The sequence below is a fragment of the Carcharhinus amblyrhynchos genome, chromosome 1 (genome assembly GCF_965287045.1).
Source record: "Carcharhinus amblyrhynchos chromosome 1, sCarAmb.v2.hapA, whole genome shotgun sequence".
Taxonomy (NCBI): domain Eukaryota; kingdom Metazoa; phylum Chordata; class Chondrichthyes; order Carcharhiniformes; family Carcharhinidae; genus Carcharhinus; species Carcharhinus amblyrhynchos.
Genome location: NC_137324.1, coordinates 166221512 through 166245618, shown reverse-complemented (window position 1 = coordinate 166245618; position 24107 = coordinate 166221512). Strand labels below are relative to the sequence as shown.

The 24107-nt window shown below is 44.7% G+C and overlaps 1 protein-coding gene across 5 annotated transcripts in view; it reads left to right on the top strand.

Moving 5' to 3' along the window:
• The window catches only part of LOC145347181 (thrombospondin type-1 domain-containing protein 4-like), a 428571-nt gene that overhangs the window by 52386 nt on the left and 352078 nt on the right, over positions 1-24107 (top strand). For all 5 annotated transcript variants that reach the window (XR_013887821.1, XM_080195031.1, XM_080195028.1 and 2 more), the window contains exons 2-4: positions 4039-4125; positions 6130-6202; positions 21463-21782. Coding sequence is in view for 4 of the 5 variants with exons in the window: in XM_080195031.1 (XP_080051157.1) it covers positions 4097-4125; positions 6130-6202; positions 21463-21782 (422 nt within the window). In the remaining variant the exon portion in view is untranslated. The remainder of the gene's footprint in view (positions 1-4038; positions 4126-6129; positions 6203-21462; positions 21783-24107) is intronic.

Below are 24107 nucleotides of genomic sequence, written 5' to 3'. Positions count from 1 at the left end.
CTGTGCTCACCCCAGTCCAACACCAGCATCTCCACATCGCGTTAAGCAAGGACATGTGAAGTGAGGTGTGTGCTGATTGCTGACAACACTCTCTGTGAGAGCCGTGCACTCCCTCTGTGTCCAAAGTGTAAATATTTCTTTTGGTTTTATCATTTCAAGTTGATGACATGATTAAGCACTTTCTATAGCCCATTATGAAATATTCGGCGTGTATTTAAGGGGCGGCCAGCACAGTGGCGTAGTGGTTAGAACTGCTAGCTCGCAGCACCAGTGACCAGGGTTAAATTCAAGTCACTGAGTGTGTGGAGTTTGCATGTTCTCCCCATGTCGGTGTGGGTTTCTTCTGGGTGCTCCGGTTTTCTCCCACAGTCCAAAGATGTAGGTAGATTGGCCATGCTAAATTGCCCCTTAGTGTCAGCAGGACTAGCAGGGTAAAGACGTGGGGTTAAGAGGATAGGGCCTGGGTGAGATTGTTGTTGGTGCAGGCTTGATGGGCCGAATGGTCTCCTTCTGCACTGTAGGGATTCTGGGATTCAATGACCTTATTCACGGGGTCATGGTTAATGAACAAGCCTGATTTCAATCTTGCAGCCCACTGAGATAAGGAGGGTCACTCATGTGACCCACTCACTAGCTTAGCTTGTCCATCGTTGACCTAGCATATGCCTGTATGATGTCAGTGCTACATTATTCTATACCTCACAGATTCCATTAACTCTTTATACTGCCCAATCACTCTCCCAAGAGAAACACTTTTACTACTAACCTGCTCAACTTTTAGTTTCACAAATGGTTAGGCATCACCAAAATATTTTAGTGCCTGTCTTGTGTGTTTCTTCTACCAGAAACAGATGTTTCTATAAATCAAAAAATCCATGCAGTGCAGAAGGAGGTCAGTCAGCCCATCAAATCTGCCCCAACTTTCGAAGAGCACTCTACCTAGGCTCCCCCCCCACCCCCATCCCTATAACCCCACGAATTGACCATGTCCAATACAACTAACCTGCACATCTTTGGACACTAGGGGGTAATTTACCATGACCAAATTCAACTAATGTGCAGATCTTTGAACAATGGGAGGAAGTGGATACCCGGGGGAAACCCATGCAGACAAGGGGAGAACGTGCCAATTCCACACAGTCACTCAAGGCTGGAATCAAACCCAGGTCCCTGGCGCTGTGAGGCAGCAGTGCTAACCACTTTGCCACCGCGCCATCCGTTTCTGTAAGGTACTTCCTAGTAACTAGAGCTTTGAGGTAATGAGTTGTTGAACTTCCACTAAGTGGATGTTAGATGACCACAGTGAGTGACCTCAGCAAAATCTGGCCTTTGAGAACTCAACAACAGATGGCCAGCTTTGAGTCTTGCTCAGCTGCACCATTGAAGGCACTGATGGTGAGGCTGGCAGGAGAGCTGTGGGGGGCAAATCCTTGGATGTATTTAAGTTTGAGGTAGATTTTTGATTAGAAAGGGAATCAAGGATTGGGGGAAAGGCAGGAAAGGACATGAGGAATATCAGATCAGTGACAATTCCACTGAAGGAGGGAGCAGGCTCGAGGGGCCGAATGGCAGTCCTGTTGCAGCCATCCTAAAAAGGGGACATCAGCTGTCTCACCCATGGAGCTAATGCCACGGCTGGGGAACTAAGCCTCAGTATTCTTACTGCAGGAGCCGAGTGCAGGCCTGCAGACCAGGTGGTTGTCAAGTTGTAAGTTGGAAACTTGCCTGCTGCTCCAGAAAGCAAGTTTTTTTTTAAACTCCCAAGCTTCAGTGAAATGTGAAAGTCTAAATACACCACGTCATAGGCTTTTCCACAGATCCCTAAAGTTGTCACTTCCTCAAAGAACTCAAGGAAACGTTGAAAAAAAATTTGAACTTCAATTCAAAAATTGCAAGTATAGTTTGATGCGAGCTGCCAGGATACACATACTGTGAACTTTTTAAGTGTAGTCCCAGCTGGATATGAGTAAGCAAAGGCTCAGTGCAACATATTTGAACACTCAGAACATGAAATTTAAATATAACAAGCAAAGGAGCTGTTTTAATCAAGGCTTGGAGGGTCTCGGATGCATATCGAAGGGGATAGAGTCCTAATGCCTTTGTTCTCCAGTTTCCCAGGCAGACGATTCTTCACATTGTCAGGGTGTGAGTAGCCTTTTTGCTCCTCGGATTTGTGCCGGGACCTCTCTCTTGTTTCGCGCTTATACAATTGATCAGGGTAGACACCCCTGATCAATAATGATACCAAAGCTTGATACCAAAGTTTACCAATTGCACCAAATTAGGGGAAAATGAATACTGCGTAAGATTGAAGTTGAACATTTATAATGGTTTGATTTGATTGGATTTATTATTGTCGCATGTACTGGAATACAGTGAAAAGTATTGTTTCTTGAGCACTCTGCAGACAAAACAGACCATTCATAGAGTACTTAGGGGAGAAGGAAAGGAGAGGAGGCAGAATATAGTGTTACAGTCAGAGCTAGGGTATGGAGAAAGATCAATTTGATATATGGTGGGTCCATTCAAAAATCTGATGACAGCAGGGAAGAAGCTGTTCTTGAGTTAGTTGGTACGGGATCTGGGAAGAGAGTAGCAGATACAGGTCAATGTCGAGAAGCCTAACTCTAGCTGGTGGAGAAGTGAGAGGACTCAGGTTGCCTGATCCACATGTCTGATTTTATCTCTCGTGGACGTCAATCAGACAGGCTGTAAAATTAGGCTAATTTCACTCTTCGTCTCACTCCTCGTACCATTTTGTTTTTTTGTTTGATTCAGCTGTGTAATTCTCCCTTAAAGGAATTCATGGACACTACTTAACCAAGGCTTTGTGGTGGAGAGTTGCACATTACTTGATATTTAAGCTCTTTCTGTCATGCAGATAACTGAATAATTCACAGGCTTACTCTTGAGGAGGATGTTCCACTGCACTGAACAGTCTATATTTATTTATTTTTGACCAGGAATTTCCTTGGAGTCACATTCGCTCTGCTGTCAGAGCTTTGCCAGATGTGCCGCAGAAATCCCACTTACACATGGAAATGGTATTTCTGTTACACGTACGGCAGAAGCTCCAAGGAAATCCCTGGGCAGATGTGACTTATATCCCTCCTGCCTCTGCGATTTGACCATTCCTTCTTATTAATACCCCTTTTTCAAGAAATCCTTACTCCATTAACAACCTTCTGCACTTCACCCAATCTAATACAATCTGTGAATATATATTGGTAACGTGAACAGGCTTGTTAATGTAACTTTGAGGCTTACAGAGCCACAATCATTCTGTCTTATTGTGTAGTCCGAACAGTTGCTCCTGATAAATATAATTCAATCTCTAGACACACAAGAGTCCCTAAAGTTTTAATCTATTTCCAGTTGCCAAACCGTATTGCTTTTATGCACTGTTTTTAGAAGATTTGTGACAGAGTGGGAGGTACAGGGAGTGGTAGAGTCTGACTCTGAGACTTCGAAACAGATTCAGAAAGTAGGTCCAAAAACAACAGTGAGTGATATAATTCCTGATCAGTGTGATTGTTTTTACTAGGCTTGGAATCCTTGGAGTAAGGAGAGATGATGCAGCTGCCAGAATATGGCCAACTGGTCACTTATCATTGGGTGGCTATTAAATAAGACCTTTGGTGCATTTTTTTAAAAATTGCATCTGCGTTTTTACTCAGTACGTCATTTGGGATTGTGCATTTTGTGAGTGATAAAATAGATGACTTATAGATGAAGATTTGTGTAACCTAACAGGAAGAAGGAATTATTTCTCGTGTCAATAATCATGTTGGTTCCTCAAATTTAACTGCTGTGAATTTCCACGATTGTTGTTTCAGTCTCCTGTTCGGAGATGACTTGTAACGCCCAGAGAATTGCTGCAAAGAAGTCTTTCTCCCTTGCTCTCTGCTGACCTGCCAATGCTGCAGCAGGTGATCAGGAAATTCAGAGCCAATCTTTAATGGCTTTTACAGGTACGCATTCACGCAATCCCCAGGTGCTCACACATAGACGTGTAGTATGTTTTCATTGTTCTTGCAGGATCTGCGGTAGACTGCTGGGAAGCTGACAGTGTACAGTCAGAAGCACCAACCAGACAATGTTACACGCACCAGAATGGCTGATCAGGTGAGTGGCTCTTTTCGACAGAGTGCGATCAGAAATTGCCATTGGGTCCCCCCCCGTGATTTTCTGCTCCGACTTTGGCAGCAGAGTGTCTGAAACCCGAGAGTTTCTGTGGCCATTTGTACATTTTCTTCCCTTTCCACTGCTCTCACCCAAGAGATCCCATGCAGAAAAGCTAAGGAATATGTCTCAAAGTTCTCCTTTTTATCTTTAATTTCTAATTTCACAACATGCACACGCGCAGACAGCTGCAAAAACCATGGAAACTAGCCTGGCAAACTCCAATGATTTGCTCATTAATTCGAATGCAATATTGCACCCCTACCTCCCCCAGTCCAGTTCTCCCAAACCCCACATTACTGCCACAATATGTAATAAATATTACTAATGTAGATCAACTCCAAAAACATCTACTATACCCTAAAAAATCCTTCCCTTGATTGCTAATCCTATCTGATGGTTAGGATATTATCCACTACCATTCTATTTTGAAATGACACAAACTAAAAATTAAATATATAGGTAAAAGAACATATAATAGTAAAGATTGCTTTTTTTTTGTAGGTTTCACAGAAAGACATGTTGAATTTAATCCCCAAAACATCTGTTTAAAATCCCCGAATAACATGCAGTAAATCTGCCTTGTCCAGTGCTCGGAATTCTCTACCGTAGAGGGATGTAGCTGCCTAGTTGCTAAATACATTTGAGTCGGAGTTTGACAGGTTTTTGGATGCTAAAGGATTAAATGACGTGGGGATAGTGTGGAACGGCGTACCTGAGGCAAAAGATCAGTCATGAGTTATGGCATATGGCGCGTGAGCCATGCTCCTGGAATGGGCAGCATTCCGATTTCCAAGCCCACTATCCAAAGATGCCCAATAGATCGTCAGTAAGACCAGTAAAGAGTGCCGGGGGGAATTGTAGCCTGTGGACTGAGAGTGTCCCACCCAATCAGAGAGGTAGGGTGGGACATCTGGCATTGGAGTTCCGTGGCTATGACCCAGATGGAGGCCTGTGTTTGAAAGGGCCTTTCTGGCCTCTTTAGCAGCACAGTGCAGTAATGGACCTCCCCTGCATGAAGTCCCAGGTTCTTAAATCATAACTTTCAGTCAGTGTACGTGTACCTCCTCCGCGGACTGCTGCCAGCGGCCAAAGAACACTGAACAGCCAAGACTTAAATCGGTCCTGAGACAACCCACCATTACAGGCTGCCTGATGGAAGAACTGGCATAAATCCCACTCCGAAGGCATTTTACTCCATTCAGAGCATGTTACAGCCTCTTTAATGAGCTTATAAGGGCGGCACGGTGGCACAGTGGTCAGCACTGCTGCCTTACAGCACCGGCGACCCAGATTCAATTCTAGCCTCGGGTCACTGTCTGTGTGGAGTTTGCACATTCTCCCCGTGTCTGCGTGGGTTTCCTCCAGGTGCTCCGGTTTCCTCCCACACTCCAAAGATGTGCGAGTTAGGTTGACTGGCCATGCTAAATTGCCCCTTAGTGTCAGGGGAATTTGGAGAGTAAATATATGGGGTTCGGGGGATAGGAACTGGGAGGGATTGTGGCCGGTGCAGACTCGATGGGCCAAATGGCCTCTTTCAGCACAGTAGATTCTATGATTACCTTCAATTTGCATTGGACACACAGGCCCTCAATTCCCAGACTCACCCACTAACTGTATTATCCTACATTGCCGTGATGCTGCCTGAAATGCATCTTCATGCTCGATTAATATGTTGGTGAGTGTGTATTTTGCTCCCTTTTTTGGAAAATCGGTTCAGGCCTTGAACTTACTGAATGGTGGCGGAACAATCTTGCGCGGCTGAATGGTCTACTTGCGCTCCTGTTGCTGACGTTCGTAACCTCTCCGGTATCCCCTCCTAACTGCAACTTTTGGCACTAAGAAGAAGTTTGGTCACTTTTCTCTGTATGTCTCCATCTTGGTGGGCAGTGCTGGAACAGCGGGGATGTGCTGTTGCTAACTTACAAATGTTACTTTCTTTTGAAGGTTGGTTGTAACTGGTACCGTTTTCAGCTTACAGATGGAAGCTGGGCTGCTTGCTGTAAATGCTGGCGAATCGGTGAGTTTCTCCAAACTGCATTAGAAAACTGATGGCAGAATTACAACACATGTTTATGCAGCATTCTTCCTATAATGAACCACTTGAAAGAACTAAACAAAAGAAGTGGTGGACGCTGATTTGATTTGGTTTGATGTGATTTATTATTGTCACATTTGTATACATGAAAAGTATTGTTTCTTGCACACTTTGCAGACAAAGCATACCGTTCATAGAGAAGGAAAGGAGAGAGTGCAGAATGTAGTGTTACAGTCATAGCTAGGGTGTAGCGAAAGATTAACTTAGTGCGAGGTAGGTCCATTCAAAAGCAGCAGGGAAGAAGCTGTTCTTGAGTCGGTTGGTATGTGACCTCAGACTTTTGTGTCTCTTACCCGATGGAAGAAGGTGGAAGAGAGAATGTCCAGATGTGGTCCTTAATTATGCTGGCTGATTTTCCAAGGCAGCGGGAAGTGTAGACGGAGTCGATGGAAGGGAAGTTGGTTTGCGTGATGGACAGGGCTACGTTCATGACACTTTGTAGTTGCTTGCAGTCTTGGGCAGAACAGGAGCCATACCAAGCTTTCTACGGTGCAAGTTGAAGGGTGGTTGCGAGAGACACAGTTGGGAAGGTAGGTTTTGAGCAAGGTTTGAAGGTGGGAAAGAGTAAGACATGAAATTGAGGGAGAAAGCACCAGAGTGCAGAGTGTGACAGCTGAAGACTGTGATGTCATTTTTAGGAGCTCTGTTGGAGCATCAGTTGAACTAGAACAAAGCTGAAGACGATTGCTGTGCGAGCTTGGAGTGGGGGTCACTTAAAAATACAGAGTCCCTCATTTCAGACAGAAAGGAGGAGAATTTTTTCCTCTCAGAGGGTAATGAGTCTCTGAAACTCTCTTCCTCAAAAGACAGTGCTAACCAAGCCTTTGAATATTTTTAGGGCAGAGCTAGATAGATTCTTGATTAATAAGGGGGGGCGCGGGGTGAAAGGTTATTGAGGATAGGCACGAATGTAGGGATAACATTACAAGCAGATCAGCCACAATCTTATTGAATTGTATAGCGGGCTCAAGGGGCTGAGTGGTCTATTCCTGCTCCGAATTCATAGATATGTTTGTCAGAGGGAGAGTTTACAGTTGGTGTAGTGGAGGGTGATTGTATTTCATTGAATCCCGACAGTGCAGAAGGAGGCCACTTAGCCTATCAATCTGCACCAATCACAATCCCACCCAGATCCTATCCCCTTAACCCTATCTATTTACCCTGCTGATTTCCTGAATACTAAGGGGCAATTTAACATGGCCAACCAACCTAACCTCCTTTGGAGTGTGGGAGGAAACCAGAGCACCCGGAGGAAACCCATGCAGACATGGGGAGAACATGCAAACTGACCTGAGGCCGGAATCGAACCCGGGACCCTGGTGCTGCGAAGCAGCAGTGCTAACCACTGTGCCACCATGCTGCCCGTGATTCAGTATGGGAGTGAATACAGGGGTTTGAGTGAAATAAAGGCGAGGAGGCTAGTGATGAAAATGTTGTACGAAACACTCTCTGCAGCAATCTTAAATATTTATGTCTCATAACCCTTTTGAATAAATCAGGCCATCCATCAATTTATATTCCTTCTCCGTGAAATGTTCAAGTTGGAACGAGTCCAATGATATCGCTGCAGGACTGATTTTATTAGATCCTATAGTGCAGAAGAAGGCCATTCGGCCCATCAAGTTTGTGCCGACCACAGTCCCACTGAGCCCTTATCCCCGAAACTGTACATATTTACCCTAGTTAGTCCCCCTGATGAGAAGTGGCAATTTAGCATGGCCAATCAACCTAACCCGCACATCTTTGAATTGTGGGGGAAAACCGGAGCACCCAGAGGAAACCCACGCAGACACAGGGAGAACGTGCAAACTGCACACAGACAGTGACCCAAGCCAGGAATTGAATTCAGGTCCCTGGCGTTGTAAGACAGCAGTGCTAACCACTGTGCCTCCCACGATTTCTTTGAACAGGGTACAAGAGTACCCTGTCTTAAGCACAATCCATGAACTATGATTGGGTGGATTCCCAATCTGCTGGTGAACTTTACATACTACAGGCAGGATTTTCCACGCAACCCGCTGCGCGTGTGGAAGCAGCGAGGGTGGCTCGCCAGTGGCAGACAGCAGGATGTTCTGCTCCTGCCTTTATTAACAGGGGGTTCCCATTGAGCATGTCTTCCACCTCTGCGAAATCCACGACGAGACGGATCATTGGCAGGATTGGAAATTCCCGCTGGCATAAACAGCTGGAATATCCCAGACCGTAAGTGTTGTGCTGGCCAAGTGTAATCGCAGCTTAATAGTCATTGAAGGAGTTGATTAAGTTTGCTTAACTGTGTGGAAACCTAAAACAAAGACAATCTATTGTCGTTTCAAAGTTGATTAAATGAATAAATGAACAGGGATATAGAATGTCCATAATTTAAACTCACGGTGCATCTCCAATAATAGTTGAATGGTACAGTCACTCCAGCTGAGGCAGATGGAGGTGAATTTCTTTGGCGATTAATCGGTTTCTGTAGCTATTTAGAAAGGAAGATTTAATCCAACATTGGCAATTTTTTTCTCATTCAAAAAAAATTTTTTTTTCATTGGCTGGTCCAGCATTTGTTGTCCATCCCTCAGGGTAGTGAAGAGTCAACCACATTGCTGTTACTCTGGAGTCACATGTAGGCCAGACTGGGTAAGTACGGCAGATTTCCTTCCCTAAAGGACCTTAGTGAACCAGATGGGTTTTTCTGACAATCGGCAATGGTTTCATGGTCATCAGTAGATTCCATTCCAGATTTTTACCAATTCAAATTTCACCATCCGCGGTGGTGGGATTCCAATCCAGGTTCCCAGAGTATTACCCTGAATTACTAACCCACTGACAAATTTAGCCTCTTTACCAAATGCTGTCAGTTTTGCAAGCTATTATGTATTAAATTGGAGAAGGAGGGAGAAGGGAAGGAAAAACAGGAGTATGGTGGAAGAGAAAGAGGAAAGAGAGGAAAGTTTTATAGAAAAAGGGGAAATCTCCAAGAGTCGGAAAGAAAGGAGGGAAGAATTGAGAAAGGGAGGGGAAGAAGAGGTGAAATTATGGATAAGGAGGGAATATATTAGAGGAAGGAGGGTATCTAGGGGAAGGGAAGTTACAGGGAAGGGTGAACAGGGGAGAGGTGTGGGGGAAGACAGGACAGCAGGTGGAGGGAGGCTGGTCCTGGCGATGCATTCAGAAATTCAGCAGATTCCAAATAAATGTTTTACGGAAAATTTACAGCTTTAAGCCAGTGACTATACATTTAAATGTATTGGGGCACTCTGTAAAATGGTTGTAAACATGAGAGAAAATTAAACTGACATTGCAGAGGGATTTAAACGCTCATTATCTGAGGCAGCTATTGTGAAATTTCCTCAAGCCAGGAACAGGAGAGTGATTGGGACCAGGTGGCAGAAGAGGCAGGAGGTGTTTGGAGGAAATGAAGGCTTAAGTGGGTGGGATTAAGTCTTGATGGTGATAACCCCAAGGAATGTGGATAAAACATGCTGAAATAGATAAAAGAAAAATTCCAAAGCCAGCCTCCAGAGGTATAAACTTAAATCCGACATGGAGTAAAGAAAAAGAGGCCACGGGACATCAGGCTGGACATGCATGGGCTGAAAGACGAAAATTACTACTATTTTCAAGTGAAGAAAATAAACTTGGCACTCGACTGGCTTCAGGATATCACAGACAACAACGCCACAAGTGGATGGAGCTAGGAACAGAGTCAAAAATATTAAAGCCAACCCTGGCTTCTGGACATAAGCTGAGGCTTTCAGATAAAAACTTTAATGACGGGTAAAAGACAACTTAAGTTTATTTATTAGTATCACAAATAGGCACTGCAATGAAGTTACTATGAAAATCCCCTAGTTGTCACACTCCAGCATCTGTTCAGGTACAATTGGCATGGCCAATGCACCCTAACCAGCGTGTCCTTTGGAAGGAAACCGGAGCACCCGGAGGAAACCCACACAGACACAGGGAAAAGGTGCTGGCTCTGCACAGTGACCCAAGGTGGGAATTGAACCCAGGTCTCCAGTGCTACAAGGCAACCGCACTAACCACTGTGCCACCATGGTGATTCAGCTGATAAACAGAACAGTTTAAATTCCCACCCTCACTTGGTTGAAAAATTTATTTTGCACATTAGGGCCGGAGTTCTCTTGATGTCATATGCCCCACCATCGCTGCCAGTGAGAACGGAGGATTTGGCGCTCAGCGGGACTGGAGAATCTCATCCGCAAGTGAGGTTGAAAAATTCCGGCCTAAAGCTTTGCACTTCTTCCCTATGAGAACATGTTTTTCCTGTAGTCATATGTGTGTAGATTTTCTACTCTAATTCCTCGGTCCACATTCGCAAAGTAAGTGTTACCGACTAATTACACCCCTCATCGTAGGCTCAGCATAAGGCGCTCTCTGAGCATGTGCGGTGAGCCCCGTTTCCCAGGATGCAGCAGTTGGGTCAGCTACCAGAGGAATATTTTTCTTTTGTTTCAGGCTGATTCTGCTCAGTTATTACCTGGCACTAATTGAACAAACGCTAGTGGGACAAAATCCAGAATCTCAAACAAGAAAGCTTACGTTAAATGGTTTTATTTTTGAGAGGCGGTTTGTGTGAGAGATTTTAGCAAGTGACAAGCCAGGCATCTAGCAGGTCATGCCCCCTGATCATGGCCTGTGAATTCTGATGATGGCCTCGCCCTGACCCTCAGAGCTTCTAATCCACTCCATCCTGGCTGGACCCTTAATGAGGTCTTATATGTGCTGAATTCTCCTCGAGCAGGGAATATTACCTCTTTACAGTGCCTTATTCGCTAAGTCACAGTCTCTTTCACAAGAATGATCCCTGGAACGAAGAGCTTGTCGTATGAGAAACTGGTTGAGGACTCTTGGTCTGTACTCGTTGGAGTTTAGAAGGGTGAGGGGGGATCTTATTGAAACATACAGGATACTGCGAGGCCTGGATAGAGTGGATGTGGATAGGATGTTTCCACTAGTAAGAAAAATAAAAGCCAGAAGGCACAACCTCAGATTGAAGCGACGATCGTTTAAAACAGAGATGAGGAGGAATTCCTTCAGCCAGAGAGTGGTGAATCTGTGGAACTCTTTGCCTCAGAAGGCTGTGGTAGCCAGTTTTTAAGACAGAGACAAATAGGTTCTTGATTAATAAGGGGATCATGTGTTGTGGGGGAAAGACAGGAGAATGGGGATAAGAAAAGTATCAGCCATGATTGAATGACAGAGCTAACTTGGTGGGCTGAGTGGCCTCATTCTGCTCCTATGCCTTATGGCCTTTCTTTTGTGATTTGCAAGAGGTTTTAATTTATTTCCAACTTGGCTTTTTTGCTGGGTGAAGATGAACTTTTGTTACGTATTATCATCTTATGTTGTCATGGAGATAGCAGAACATCAAAAGCAATGCCATGGGAGATCTGATAATGATTAAGTTTTAGTTTATTTATCAGTGTCACAAGTAGGCTTACATTAATACTGCATTGAAATTATCGTGAAAGCCCCCCAATGCCACACTCCGGCACCTGTTCAGGTGCACTGGGGGAGAATGTAGCATGGCCAATGCACCTAAGCAGCACGGCTTTCAGACTGTGGGAGAAAACTGGAACGCCCGGAGGAAACCCACACAGACCCACATGGAGAGAACATGCAGACTCCACACAGACAGTGACCCAAGCTGGAAATCGAACTCGGATCCTTGGTGCTGTGAGGCAGCAGTGCTAACCACTGTGCCACCTAATGATATGTTAAAGGTTTTGCGTTTGCCTCACTCATCTGTAGTTCCTTTCTGTGAATGCTTTGATCATCATGCTTTCCCTATCACACTGTATTAGTGATAATCCTTTTGTTCCAAAACAACCAGGGGGCAAATTTGAGCGACATGGGCCCAGAATATTGTGAGTGGGAAGGCGAGATTCTTGCTGGCAAAATCTGAATTTTCAGAATTTCCTCGCCAGTGATGTATCAGGCTGGAACCACGTTTTAATCTAATTTGTAGGCCTTCCTACCATATGTTCCCCTCAAATAAAGGACCCCCCCTTGCTGACTTGACATCAGGCCACTGTGCCAATTTGCTGACCAAAATTGGGCAAGGAAAGTGACCCCATCAGTAACTTGGCAGGAGTCTTCATAGTCATTAGACTGACCGTAACCAAAATTGAGTTTTATATAAAAAAAATCAGATTGCAGATTAAGTTGCCGAGGAAAGTTAGCTTTGTAATTGTGATTCTACCAAATCCAGGGATCACAGTAGTGTATCTGGAACTGGTTTTGCTGTCGACATTATTGACCAACTTGCTGATCCAACCAATTAATGTATTAAGAGAGAGAGAGAAAAGTTTTTCCATAAAAAGCATTTTTTTGAAAGCTTAGAAATTTGTCACTCAGCATCAAGCTTTTCTCTAATCCCCTCCAGCAAACAGAATCTGCAGATCTTTACGGCCCTCTGGGCTCCTGGAAAGAGCTTAAATTTCCGATTAATTTTACCAATATCTAGTAGTTTGAATGTGGTGATAACCTCGTGATCTTTTGCTGTTTGCTCTTCAGTGACCACAAACCATAGATTCGTTACAGTGCAGAAAGAGGCCATTCAGCCCATCTAGACTGCTCCAACTATCTGAAAGAGCATCCTACCCAGAACCATCACACCTAACCCCTACCTCATTCCTATAACCCTGCGTATTTACCGTGGTTAAGCTACCTAACCTACACATCATGGGTCACTGAGGGGCAAATTAGCATGACCAATTCACTGAACCTGCACATCTTTGGACTGTGAAAGGAAACCAGAGCAAACCCACGCAGACATGGGGAGAATGTGCAAACCCCACACACAGTCATGCGAGACCAGAATTGAACCCTGGACCCTGGCGCTGTGAGGTAGCAGTGAATCATAAAAGAATCATGGAATCATAGAAACCCTACATTGCAGAAGGAGACCATTCAGCCCATCGAGTCTGCACTGACAACAATTCCACCTCAGGCCCCGTCCCCACAACCCCACACAATTATTCTGCTAATCCCTCTAACCTACACATCCTGGGACACTAAGGGGCAGTTTAGCGTGGCCAATCAACCTAACTGGGAATTCCATCTTTGGAATGGGAGAGGAAACTGAAGCACCCGGAGGAAACCCGCACTGACATGGGGAAAACATGCCAACTTCGCACAGACACCAAAGGCTGGAATTGAACCTGTGTCCCCGGAGCTGTAAGACAGTAGTGCTAACCACTGTGCTACTGTGTAGCCCACAGAGTGCTCCGTAAGATCTTTTCTTAATGATAGTGTGCAGCTGTGCATGTTCCTCACTGAGCTAATGTTGTTTGGAGCCACCAGAATATGGACCAAATCCTGGAAAGGGAGCTGTCTAGTTTAACGCCTCACACCACTGGGTGTTCTTCCAACCTCTGCTGGAAGGAACGTTGTCTGACCCCAGCTTTTGTTTTGTCATGTCGAGCCAGACAGCTTCACATTGTCACCCAGTGACTTCAGTGTCGTTTATCCTTCGGAGAGGCCTATTCTTAGATCGCATCTGAACCCTTTTTGCTTTAAGTTGTCCGAGTTTCATTCTTTCAAAACGCGACCATGCCAAGAATGTTCCCATCGCTGACCCCTCAAGAGACCGAAACTGAGTTCTGTCTGAAAATGTTTTTGCAGTGCCAGGTCACTGAGCCAATGGGCTAAAATATAGTTGTGAATCTTGACAATTATTTATTGTTGTTTGGCAAGGGCATGTTATGGATTTGATAGACGGGTAATGTAATGAGTATATCTTTGTTATAAAAGTCAGCAGCTGCTCATAAAGGATGTATCCCTACTGATACAATTACCTCCTGGTAAATGTTAGGAATTGGCAGAGGTATCTGGCCTCTAGCAGTCAGGTGAATCTACCATTCTGTTTTTCAGAAAAACATTACTTAAGTTCACCTTCAGTGCAGTGCAAATGATTGGACTTAATATGAAGGCCACTGAGAATATTCCCATCCTTTCGCACAACTTGTGTTTTGCTGCAGTCACTCCGAATGTTAATGGGCAATTAACAATGACGCAAGAAATGACTGCGGCTTCACCGTCTGGACTCATCAATCGGGGGGTGGCTGGGTAGGTAGGGCCTTCAGGATACGCGAGATGCAAAGACATGTGACCCTTTCCAAGAATAAGGGTGACTGCAGCGATTGCAGAATCAATCGAGGCATCTCCCAACTGAACATCCTGGGAAATGTATTTGCCCATCTTGCCCTTGTCAGACTGCATCTATCCCAAGTCCCAGCCTGGTTGCAGAACTGGAAGGTTTACAACTGACTTGACCTTCTCGGTGGGGTAGCTATGAGGGAGATGCCTTTAGCAAAGGAGACCATCCGTGTTCCAGTTTCCCCATGTGTGGAATGAATTTTGTTATATCAAACTACTGTGAGGATTTGATTTGATTTATTACTGTTACATCATAGAATTCTACAGTACAGAAGGAGGCCATTTGGCCCATCGATTCTGCACCGACCATAATCCCACCCAGGCCCTATCCCCATAACCCCATGCATTTGCGCTAGCTAGTACCCCTGACACTAAGTGGCAATTAAACATGGCTGATCCACCTAATTCACACATCTTTGGAGTGTGGGAGGAAAGTGGAGCACCTGGAGGAAACCCATGCAGACACAGGGAGAATGTGCAAACTCCACACTGACAGTGACCCAAGAAGGAATTGAACCAGGGTCCTTGGTGCTGTGAGGCATCAATGCAAACCACTGTGCCACCCTTTGCATGTATTGGGATATAACGAAAAGTATAGTTTCATGCGCTGTAGAGACAAAGCATACTGAACATAGTGAATGAAAGGAGAGAGTGCAGAACGTAGCGGTGTTACAGTCTTAGCTAGAGAAAGAACAGCTTAATATAAGGTAGGTCCATTCAAAAGTCTGATGGCAGCAGGGAAAAAGCTGTTCTTGAGTCAATTGGTGCGTGAGCTCGGACTTTTGTATTGTTTTCCCAATGGAAGAAGGTGGAAGAGAGTATGTCCGGGGTGCACGGGGTCCTTGGTTATGCCAGCTGCTCTTCCGAGGCAGCGGGAAGTATTGACGGAATCAATGCATGGGAGGCTGGTTTGTGCGATGGGCTGGGCTTCATCCTGTGCACTACCAGTAGAAACAAAAAAAACTGGCTAAAGGGTGGTGAATCTCTGGAATTCTCTGCCCGTTGAAATGGTGGAGGCTGCCTCGCTAAATATTTTTAAGACGCGGGTTGATGGGTTTTTGATAAGAGAGGGGATTAAGGGTTATGGGGAGAGGGCGGGAAAGTGGAACTGAGCAGCGGCAGATCAGCCATCATCTTATTGAATGGCGGGGCAGGCTCGAAGGGCTGGATGGCCTACTCCTGCTCCTATTTCTTATGTTCTTATGTTCTTATAACAAGTCAACAAAGGTATACCAGGAGAAGAAATAACGCCATCTCCAGCCATTCGCAATATAACATTCTGGTCGACAAATTTCCAGATTTACTGAATTCAATTTTATATTTACCATGGTGGCATTTGACTATGAAATCTGGGTTTTAAGTTCAGTGCCACTGCCATACATGTTTGATGGTTTTTCATACTGTAACGTGCGCTTGACAGACATAAAGTTAGCAATGGCTCAAGACGAAACAAGGAATTCTTTTGCTTTAATTTGACAATCTCAAAGTAGAAAGGGCCAAAGAGGCTCTCGGACTGATAAAAAAACGTGGAAAAGGCAGCTTCTATTTTTTCAGCTTATTAGGTATTTTCTTTATTTAAATCTGCTATGAATAGTGAGGGGAAAAAAGCTCAAGCCATTTCTTCGCATCAACGAATGCAACAAGGCAGAGGTCACTGCGAATTTGGAGAAAGGTTGGTTCTTGTGAAGGGGGGGTGGGGGGGGTGGTGGGTAAAAGTTGGAGAGACAAATTTTGACTACCGAGCCAGTATTCCGAGTCCCCTGACTTGTGGACGCACCTTGGTTAAAAAGTACAGGCATAAGTTCCACTCCGCAGGTGTAGGTACAGGATAGGGTCAGGCCAGCTGACTCTGGAAGAAGAGCATAGGTGGTCACAGGGGCAGGCTGGTTAGAAGTTGTTCAGCCCTCACCCCTCACACTCCCTACACTCATTCTCTTTACCTCCCATAGCCAATTACCCAGTACCTACCCCGGGAATGTCCCTAACAATCTAATACAGCTCTCACTCCTACACACTTGATCATGAAGAAATCTCCCATTCATAACGTTAATTCAAAGCATTTAAATCTCATGTGGTTAATCTCTCATAAAAACAAGCAAATGTCTGTTCACAGCTACATTAAATAGCCTCTTTACACTGTCAATCAAACTACAAATGTAGAACCAAAACAGAAAATGCTGGATAGACTCAGCAGTCTGGCAGCTTCTGTGGAGAGAGAAAGAGTTAACTTTCCGAGTCCATCTGATTCTTTTACAGAACTACAGACTTGAAACATTAACTCTGTTTGTCTCCCCACAGATGCTGCCAGAGCTGCTGAGTTTATCCAGTGTTTCTGTTTTATTTCAGATTTCCTTCAAATGCAGTATTATGCTTTTATATGAATGTAGAACTCCTTACATTGTATCATTGTAGCATTAGAAACTCAGCCAGGCACTCATAACAGCATAATGATAGTCTCTGGGGAAAAATCAACAAAGATTGCTATTAAAACCACACATTTGGGTGCTACTCTTTTTTGAATGTATACTTTTCAACTAAAGCAGCCCAAGATTAAACTCTATCAATTTGTGTCAATTTGTGAATCCCACATTACAGGTTAAGGTCCTATAAGCTAGAATGGAATCTGATTGAACTCAGCATTCAGTTCAGATGGCCGTGTTAATTTTGGGTATGCTGCCTTTATGAATTGTTTCCTGCCCCCTTTGCCCTGCTGGCAAAAACTTGACCTGTTGGAAATGAGCGTGGGACATCTGTATCTGGATCCTGTCTGCATTTTTAATGGTCTTTGTGACTCCTGGAAAATCTGGCCCAGTCTCCCAGTAAATTAAGTCAACATTGAAGTGAAAAGCTACACCTGGGAAATAGGACCAAGAGTATTGTGGTGGAGAGGGAATGGAATCCCAGGAGGGAGAATGAGGTAGCAGTTTGGGGAATTTGGGGAATTTATTCCACTTATTTTTTTTTTTGAGATTAGATTTATGAAGTGTGAAATAATAAACCAGTTCACCATTTTTAAAGTGAACCGTCTCTCACAATACATGGAAGTGAATAGGGAAAGGGTGGTATTTGGAAGTAAGCATAGTTTAAAATCTCCCACGAGAGAAACTTTGCATTATTATTTGAAAATCTGGGCTATGAATTCCAAAGCTTTTCACAAACTCTGAAGAAATGTTTTTAATGGATCGAATGTCTTTAGGATCAATCTTCCTTTAATAATTCCACAAAAGAAGCTTTAGCCAAGTGACTGGATGAGTGGTATTAATGGCCGTTAAATCCTTTTGATGACTTAACAACGCTTAATAACTTACTAACTCTTTCAACTTATTTCCAGCTCACCACACTGCTCAACTGAAATCTTTCTTCTCCAACCCTCCCAGTTGGCACCTCTTCCACTTGCTGCCTCTCTCCTGTTCATTGTTTCCCTCCCTGACCCTCGTTCTCACAACCTTCCTCACTTGCTCCCTCCCTTGCCGTTCCCAAGCCCTCATTTATAGGGAGGATGAGGGAAGCAGTGAGCGGGAGGGAAGCAGTGAGCGGGAGGGAAGCACTGAGTGGAAGGGACAGCAAGCAAGCCACACGAAAGACAAAATGCTGACAAAGGTTCAGGCTCCAGAAACTGATGCAAATAAGTTTCAGCTGTTAATATTGGTCAAGTATGATTTCCTGTCATGGGATGTGGGGGAGAGGGTTGGAGGATGGTCGGCCAGTTCTTTGCAACCTTCAGGATGCATGCGGCTGTAGTATTTAATGGGCTGTTGTGAGGCCATGTATCTCAGAATGGGAACACTGGAGGTCACAAAATATTGGGCAGGATTTTCCTACCGGGCGCGCCCCAAAGCCAGGAAATCCAGCCCAAGGTCAATTGACCTTTGCTACGATTCCAGTGACGGGAGAACAGGAAAATCCTGCCTATTGTTTTCATTGATCTCACTAAGGTATTGGACCATGTGAACAGAGGCGGTCTATTTAAGCTACTGGAGAAAATTGGCTGCCTGCCAAAACTGCTCAATGTAATCTCCTCTTTCCATGATAACGTGGGCCAGCGGGACTCTCTGATCCTGCTGGAATGGACAGAGATTTGGCTGAGCATTAAGTTCTCTGTCCTCGGTTGCAGTAGTGGCGGCGTGTGAACAACCAGAGAATTCTGGTCACAGTGGGTAAGGTTGGTTAAGATGGGGCAAGATCAGAATCTTTTTGGATCTGAGATGGGGTCAAACAGGATTGCTTGCTGGCATCGACACTCTGGTATACTCTTTATTGCCGTTACACGCCTTCAGGACATCTACAGAGGATGTCGACTCACACACCAGTGCAGACAGAAACTGTTCAACCTCCCTAGCCCGAGATCCAAGACAAAGTCCTCATCGGGGAGTTGCTCTACACTGACAATGTCACCCTAACATTCCATACTGAGGAACACCTTTGGCAGCAAATAGGCAGATTCTCTCATGACTGTGAAGAGTTTGGATTAACTATCAGACAGACAAATGTCATGGTTCAAGATGTTGCCATATTGCCATCTATCAGCATCCAGGGAGGTGATGGCCTAGTGGTATTATCACTAAACTATGAATCCAGGAACTCAGCTAAAACTCTTGGTAAACTGCGAGTGTTTTTGCACTCTTCTACAGCGTGAGTTATGAAGATAGCAGACAATTTACACTTGATGACTAGGAGACAGTTGCCAAAGGTGATGAAGGGCAGTGGAAGAGGCGAGCAGAAAGCTCAGCTGTCGAAGAGAGGGTCCAGAGAAAAGAAGAGGGTTTTCCAGGGGGCTAGCTGGTTTGGAGCAGGGAGGGCTACCTGGTTGGGGGGGTGGTTTACCTGGTTTTCTGGGTGATGGGTGCTATCTGGTTCAGAGAAGAGAGGGCTACTTGGTTTGCGGAGGGGGGGTGTACCGAGTTTTCTGCTGGGGAAGAGGGGGTGAGGCTCCCTGATTGCTGCAGGGAGGGCTACCTGGTTTGCGGGTCTACCTGGTTTTCAGGGGCTGGAGGGTAAGGGCTACCTGGTTTGGGACAGGTGTGCGGGTGGGAGAGAGGAGGTGCCTACCTAATTTTGAAAATAACACTTTACTGTTAATTGCATTTAACCAGGAGGAAAGCCATGAACAACTTGGCTATTCCGGAATATGAACAGTAACATTGATTTACATTGAAGGTATAAAACTGCTTGTTTTTACTGAATTGAGATAAAATAATCTGGGATCCGAGATTCATATATAGTACAGAGAAAAAATAAAAGTGGATGGTAGCAAAATGTTTAATTTCTATCGCACTTTTAACGCAATAAGACATTCCAAGGCACCTCTTAGGAGCTCTGCTGGATGGGATTTGACATTGAGCCACAGGAGGAGATATTCAGCCAGGCATTCAAAAGCCTGATAGAAGAGAGAAGCCTTAAGCACTTTCTGAAAGACAGAAAGACATAGAGAGGTTTAAGGAAGGAATTGCAGTGGTCAGGGTCTGGATCACTGGCAGCTGAGAGCATAGTGCAGGAATTTGACTCAAATTGGAGGAGTGAAGAAATCTTGCAGAATTGGAGGAGGTTACAGTGATAGGAAGGGACAAGATCACGGAATCATTGTACAGCATGGTGGCACAGTGGTTAGCACTGCTGCCTCACAGTGCTGGGGACCCGGGTTCGATTCCCAGCTTGGGTCACTGTCTGCTTGGAGTTTGCACATTCTCCCCACGTCTGCGTGGGTTTCCTCCGGGTGCTCCGGTTTTCACCCACAGTCCCAAAGGCATGCTGGTTAGGTGCATTGGCCATGCTGAATTCTCCCTCAGTGTGCCCCAACAGGTGCCGGAGTGCGGCGACTGGGGGATTTTCACAGTAATTTCACTACAGTGTTAATGCAAGCCTACTTGTGACGCTGATAAATAAACTAAAAGAAGGATAGGAATTTAAACATTTGAGGTCAGGAGTGATGAGTCCACAAGACTTGATGCAAGATGAACTGATATAAATCATTGGCTAAGTTTTGAATAGTGGGACTAATTTCCGCCATCCCGTGTCCAAGGCCATTGAGATGGTTCAGGAGAGATTTACCAGGGATGAGATTCTTAAATTGTGACAAGAGGTTGGGGGAAACTAGTTCTGTTTTACTCAACAAAGAAAGTTAAGGAAGACCTGATGGAAATTTCAAAGAGATGAGTCTTTTTTTGATAGGTTCATAGTTTAAAAACTGTTTCCGGAGGCCTGTGAGTCATTAACTAGAAGACCTTCATTTAAAATCATCAAAAGATAAAAGGGAAAGGATAGCAGAATTTTTTTTAATATGGAAGGATTATTAGGATATTGAATAACCTGCCAGAAGCACTAACGGAAGCAAAATGGCAAACAGCTTTTCAATGGAAATTTATTCAACAGTTGAAAAAGATCCAAAAAGTGAGAAGAGTGCGGGAAAGGGGATTTTGAATGGAACTCAATGATTAGACATTTCAGACAGCTAGCATAGGCAAGAAGGGCCAAATGGCCCTCTTCTGCACAATAAGATTCTGCCACAAGATCCACATTTTAACACAGTAAATGTGAGGCCACAGGCAGAATTTTCCCATCTCACCCGCCACAGAAATTGTAATAGGCGGATATGGACGATGCAAAGGTCCATTGACTTCAGGAGGGATTTTCCGGTTTTGGGGCGAGCGTGGACAGAATATCATATTCCATATCTCAAAATCACATGAGGATACCCAGCAGCACAATGGGACTTTGGTTAGCACCGCTGCCTCACAGCACCAGGGACTCGGGTTCAATTCCGTCCTTGGGTGACTGTGTGGAGTTTGCGCATTCTTCCCATGTCCGCTTGGGTTTCCTCCAGGTCCCTGGTTTCCTCCCTCAGTCCAAAAATATACGGGTTAGGTGGATTGGCCATGGTATGGAGGGGGGGCTGGGTTCCCTTTGGAGAGTCAGTGTAGACCCGATGGGCTGAATGGCCTCCTTCTACGCTGTACGGATTCTATGGTTTTATGCTTGAAGATAATTTGCTTTTCTTCTTCTTGTCCAACGTGCAGAACCGTGTGAAACGTCAGAATGTGGATACCTTCACAGAGGAACAGGCTAAAGGTTCGTGGGGTAAATGGGGTCCCTGGTCCGCTTGCACCAGGACGTGTGGCGGTGGAGTTATGCAGCAGACGCGACCTTGCCTTCCTCAAGTAAATCAGAGAATCCAGCCGACATTCCAGTTTGCAACGGGAGATCAATCCCTGCGGGCATTTCACATTCCCCACGGCCGCGTACTGTCAACAGTCCGTCAGTCATTCCCACTGCACCGGAGTCCAGCCAACATGCTATCGGGAACCAGCATTAACCAGATTTATCAGATTTCCAACAGGTAAAACTCAGCGAAATCTTCTCTTTCCAGCTCGTTATCCATGATCTCCTGTACATGTACTTTAAAGACTGCCTGAGATCTGAGTCGGGGGGCATCTCATTATGACGGGACTTTGGAAAGCTCAACTATAGCAGTTAACCAGAGGCCAGGCAAACATAAATATGTTTCATCAACAATCAGATTCCTGCCTGTTATGAAGTCACGCAGTAAGAAGTCTCACAACACCAGGTTAAAGTCCAACAGGTTTATTTGGTAGCCCCCCCCTCCACTATGATTCTCGTGACAGGTAGGAAGGGAAAATTCCCCCCTCTATCTTTTAATACTTTTTTTTAACCTTAAGTCAGTAAAATAGCATTCTTAGAAGGTGGCCACGATCGACATTGCCATTTCTGATTATTTATTGAGCAAAGCAAGCAGTCTCGCAACACCAGGTTAAAGTCCAACAGGTTTATTTGGAATCACGAGCTTTCAGAGCACTGCTCCTCCCTCAGGTGAGTGGCCCACTCACCTGATGAAGGAGAAGCTCTCCAAAAGCTTGCGCTACCAGATAAACCTGTTGGACTTTAACCCGGTGTCATGAAACTGCTTACTGTGCCCACCACAGTCCAACGCCGGCATCTCCACATCATGATGACTTGAAGCAGATGCTCACACTACACTGGTGAGAGAACTCTCTGTCCTCTCGGGCAGTCCCTCAGAATCGAGGATGGCCTGCCTCCATTCTGTTTCGATGGCTTTGAGGTGCTTGCTACCTTTGAAGCATATAAGAGTGCAGTGATCACTGCTGCCCAACAACCATGACCTTAATCTCAAGGATGACATCCTGGTCCGCAAACCCTCTTTCCCTCAAAGACTGAAGCTGAGCTGGAACATTGGAGATGATGGTCATTTTTATTGTCTGCCTACATCGATAGGAGACTCCTAAGAAATGGAAACTGGTCCACAGAGCAGCAATCCTGCTTCTCACTGTTCCAGGATATAGATAATGAAGAGCTCCTTCAGATTTTCTGAAACTCATCTTTGAGATGAGTATCCCAAGATGTGTAGGTTGGGTAGTATCCCAAGATGTGTAGTTAGGTAGTATCCCAAGATGTGTAGGTTCAGTAGATTTGCCAGGGTAAGTGTGGGGGGGTTACAGGGATCGGACGTGGGAAAAGGCTTGGGTAAGATACTCTATCAAATTGCTGGTGCAGACGTGAAGGGCTGAATGGCCTCTTCTGCACTGTAGGGATTCTAAGATTTTGAGACAACATCCTATTTTGTTGCATCCTCAAATCCAGAAAGTGGTTGATTGGGAAGGGGTATACTTGAGCCATCGCCACACCCGTATGTCCAGCAGCCAGAATGTGTTAATGGATGTCTTATAACACTGCTCCTGGGTTGTCTAGTCCCTCAGTGTGGGTTTTTGCTATTTACCAGCATTTGCCTGTGGCCTAAACGTCACAGTGGTTCATCTATTACCATGACAAATAACATTATCTGAAGTGACGCATCATTTGACTGGCACAACCTAAAAAAAAATACACCTGATTAGTACAAAAAGATACAAGCCGCACAGATAGAAAAATCAGCTTTAACATGTAGCTTCCATCTGGTTACCCCTTATGGCACTCGCTGCTGATCTCAATAGAAAGCTGTTGAGAATGTTCTAATGATCTTTATGGTGTGGATTTTGCCTTCCCTGACCTTTGTTAGGATATGGTAGCAAGTAAAGAGGCCCAGCAATAGGGATGGCTAGGAAATCAATCACATTGAAGAATCCTCACAGACAGGAAACCAGGAAATAAAATAAATGGATTATTTTTCATTCTTTCCGAATTCTATAGGGAGCAAAATAAATTAATGGGACAGAAGATGGAATATGATAAACTTAAAATAATTAAATTAACAAGCTTAGAAATTTTATGAGAATTAAAAAAAAATTGACATGACAAAAAAATGTAATTGTTTTCCCAGGGCTATGTAAAAAAGATCATTAGCAAAGCATAACTATGTTGAATTTTTTTAAGTGATGTTAAGAGAGAAAGTCCTATCAGTTAAGTGACTTACTTTTTGAAAAATCTTTTACTTCATCCTTAAAGTTACAAAGCCAGTGTTCAGGGTGGACCGCGCAAACCCAAATCCATTCCTTGCTTGCTCCAAAAACCAAATTCTAAATCCAATCCAAGGTCTCCACAAGAGAGACAAACAAATTCCAAGCTGACAAGATAAGGCATTGCACCCTATCCTGGGCTAGATCTGACGCTTGATCTTGGCCAAAAGGCCTGCCACCGACAGGGACCTCCTTAGAAGCGTAAGGAATCACTGCTCGTCATTTTTGCATTT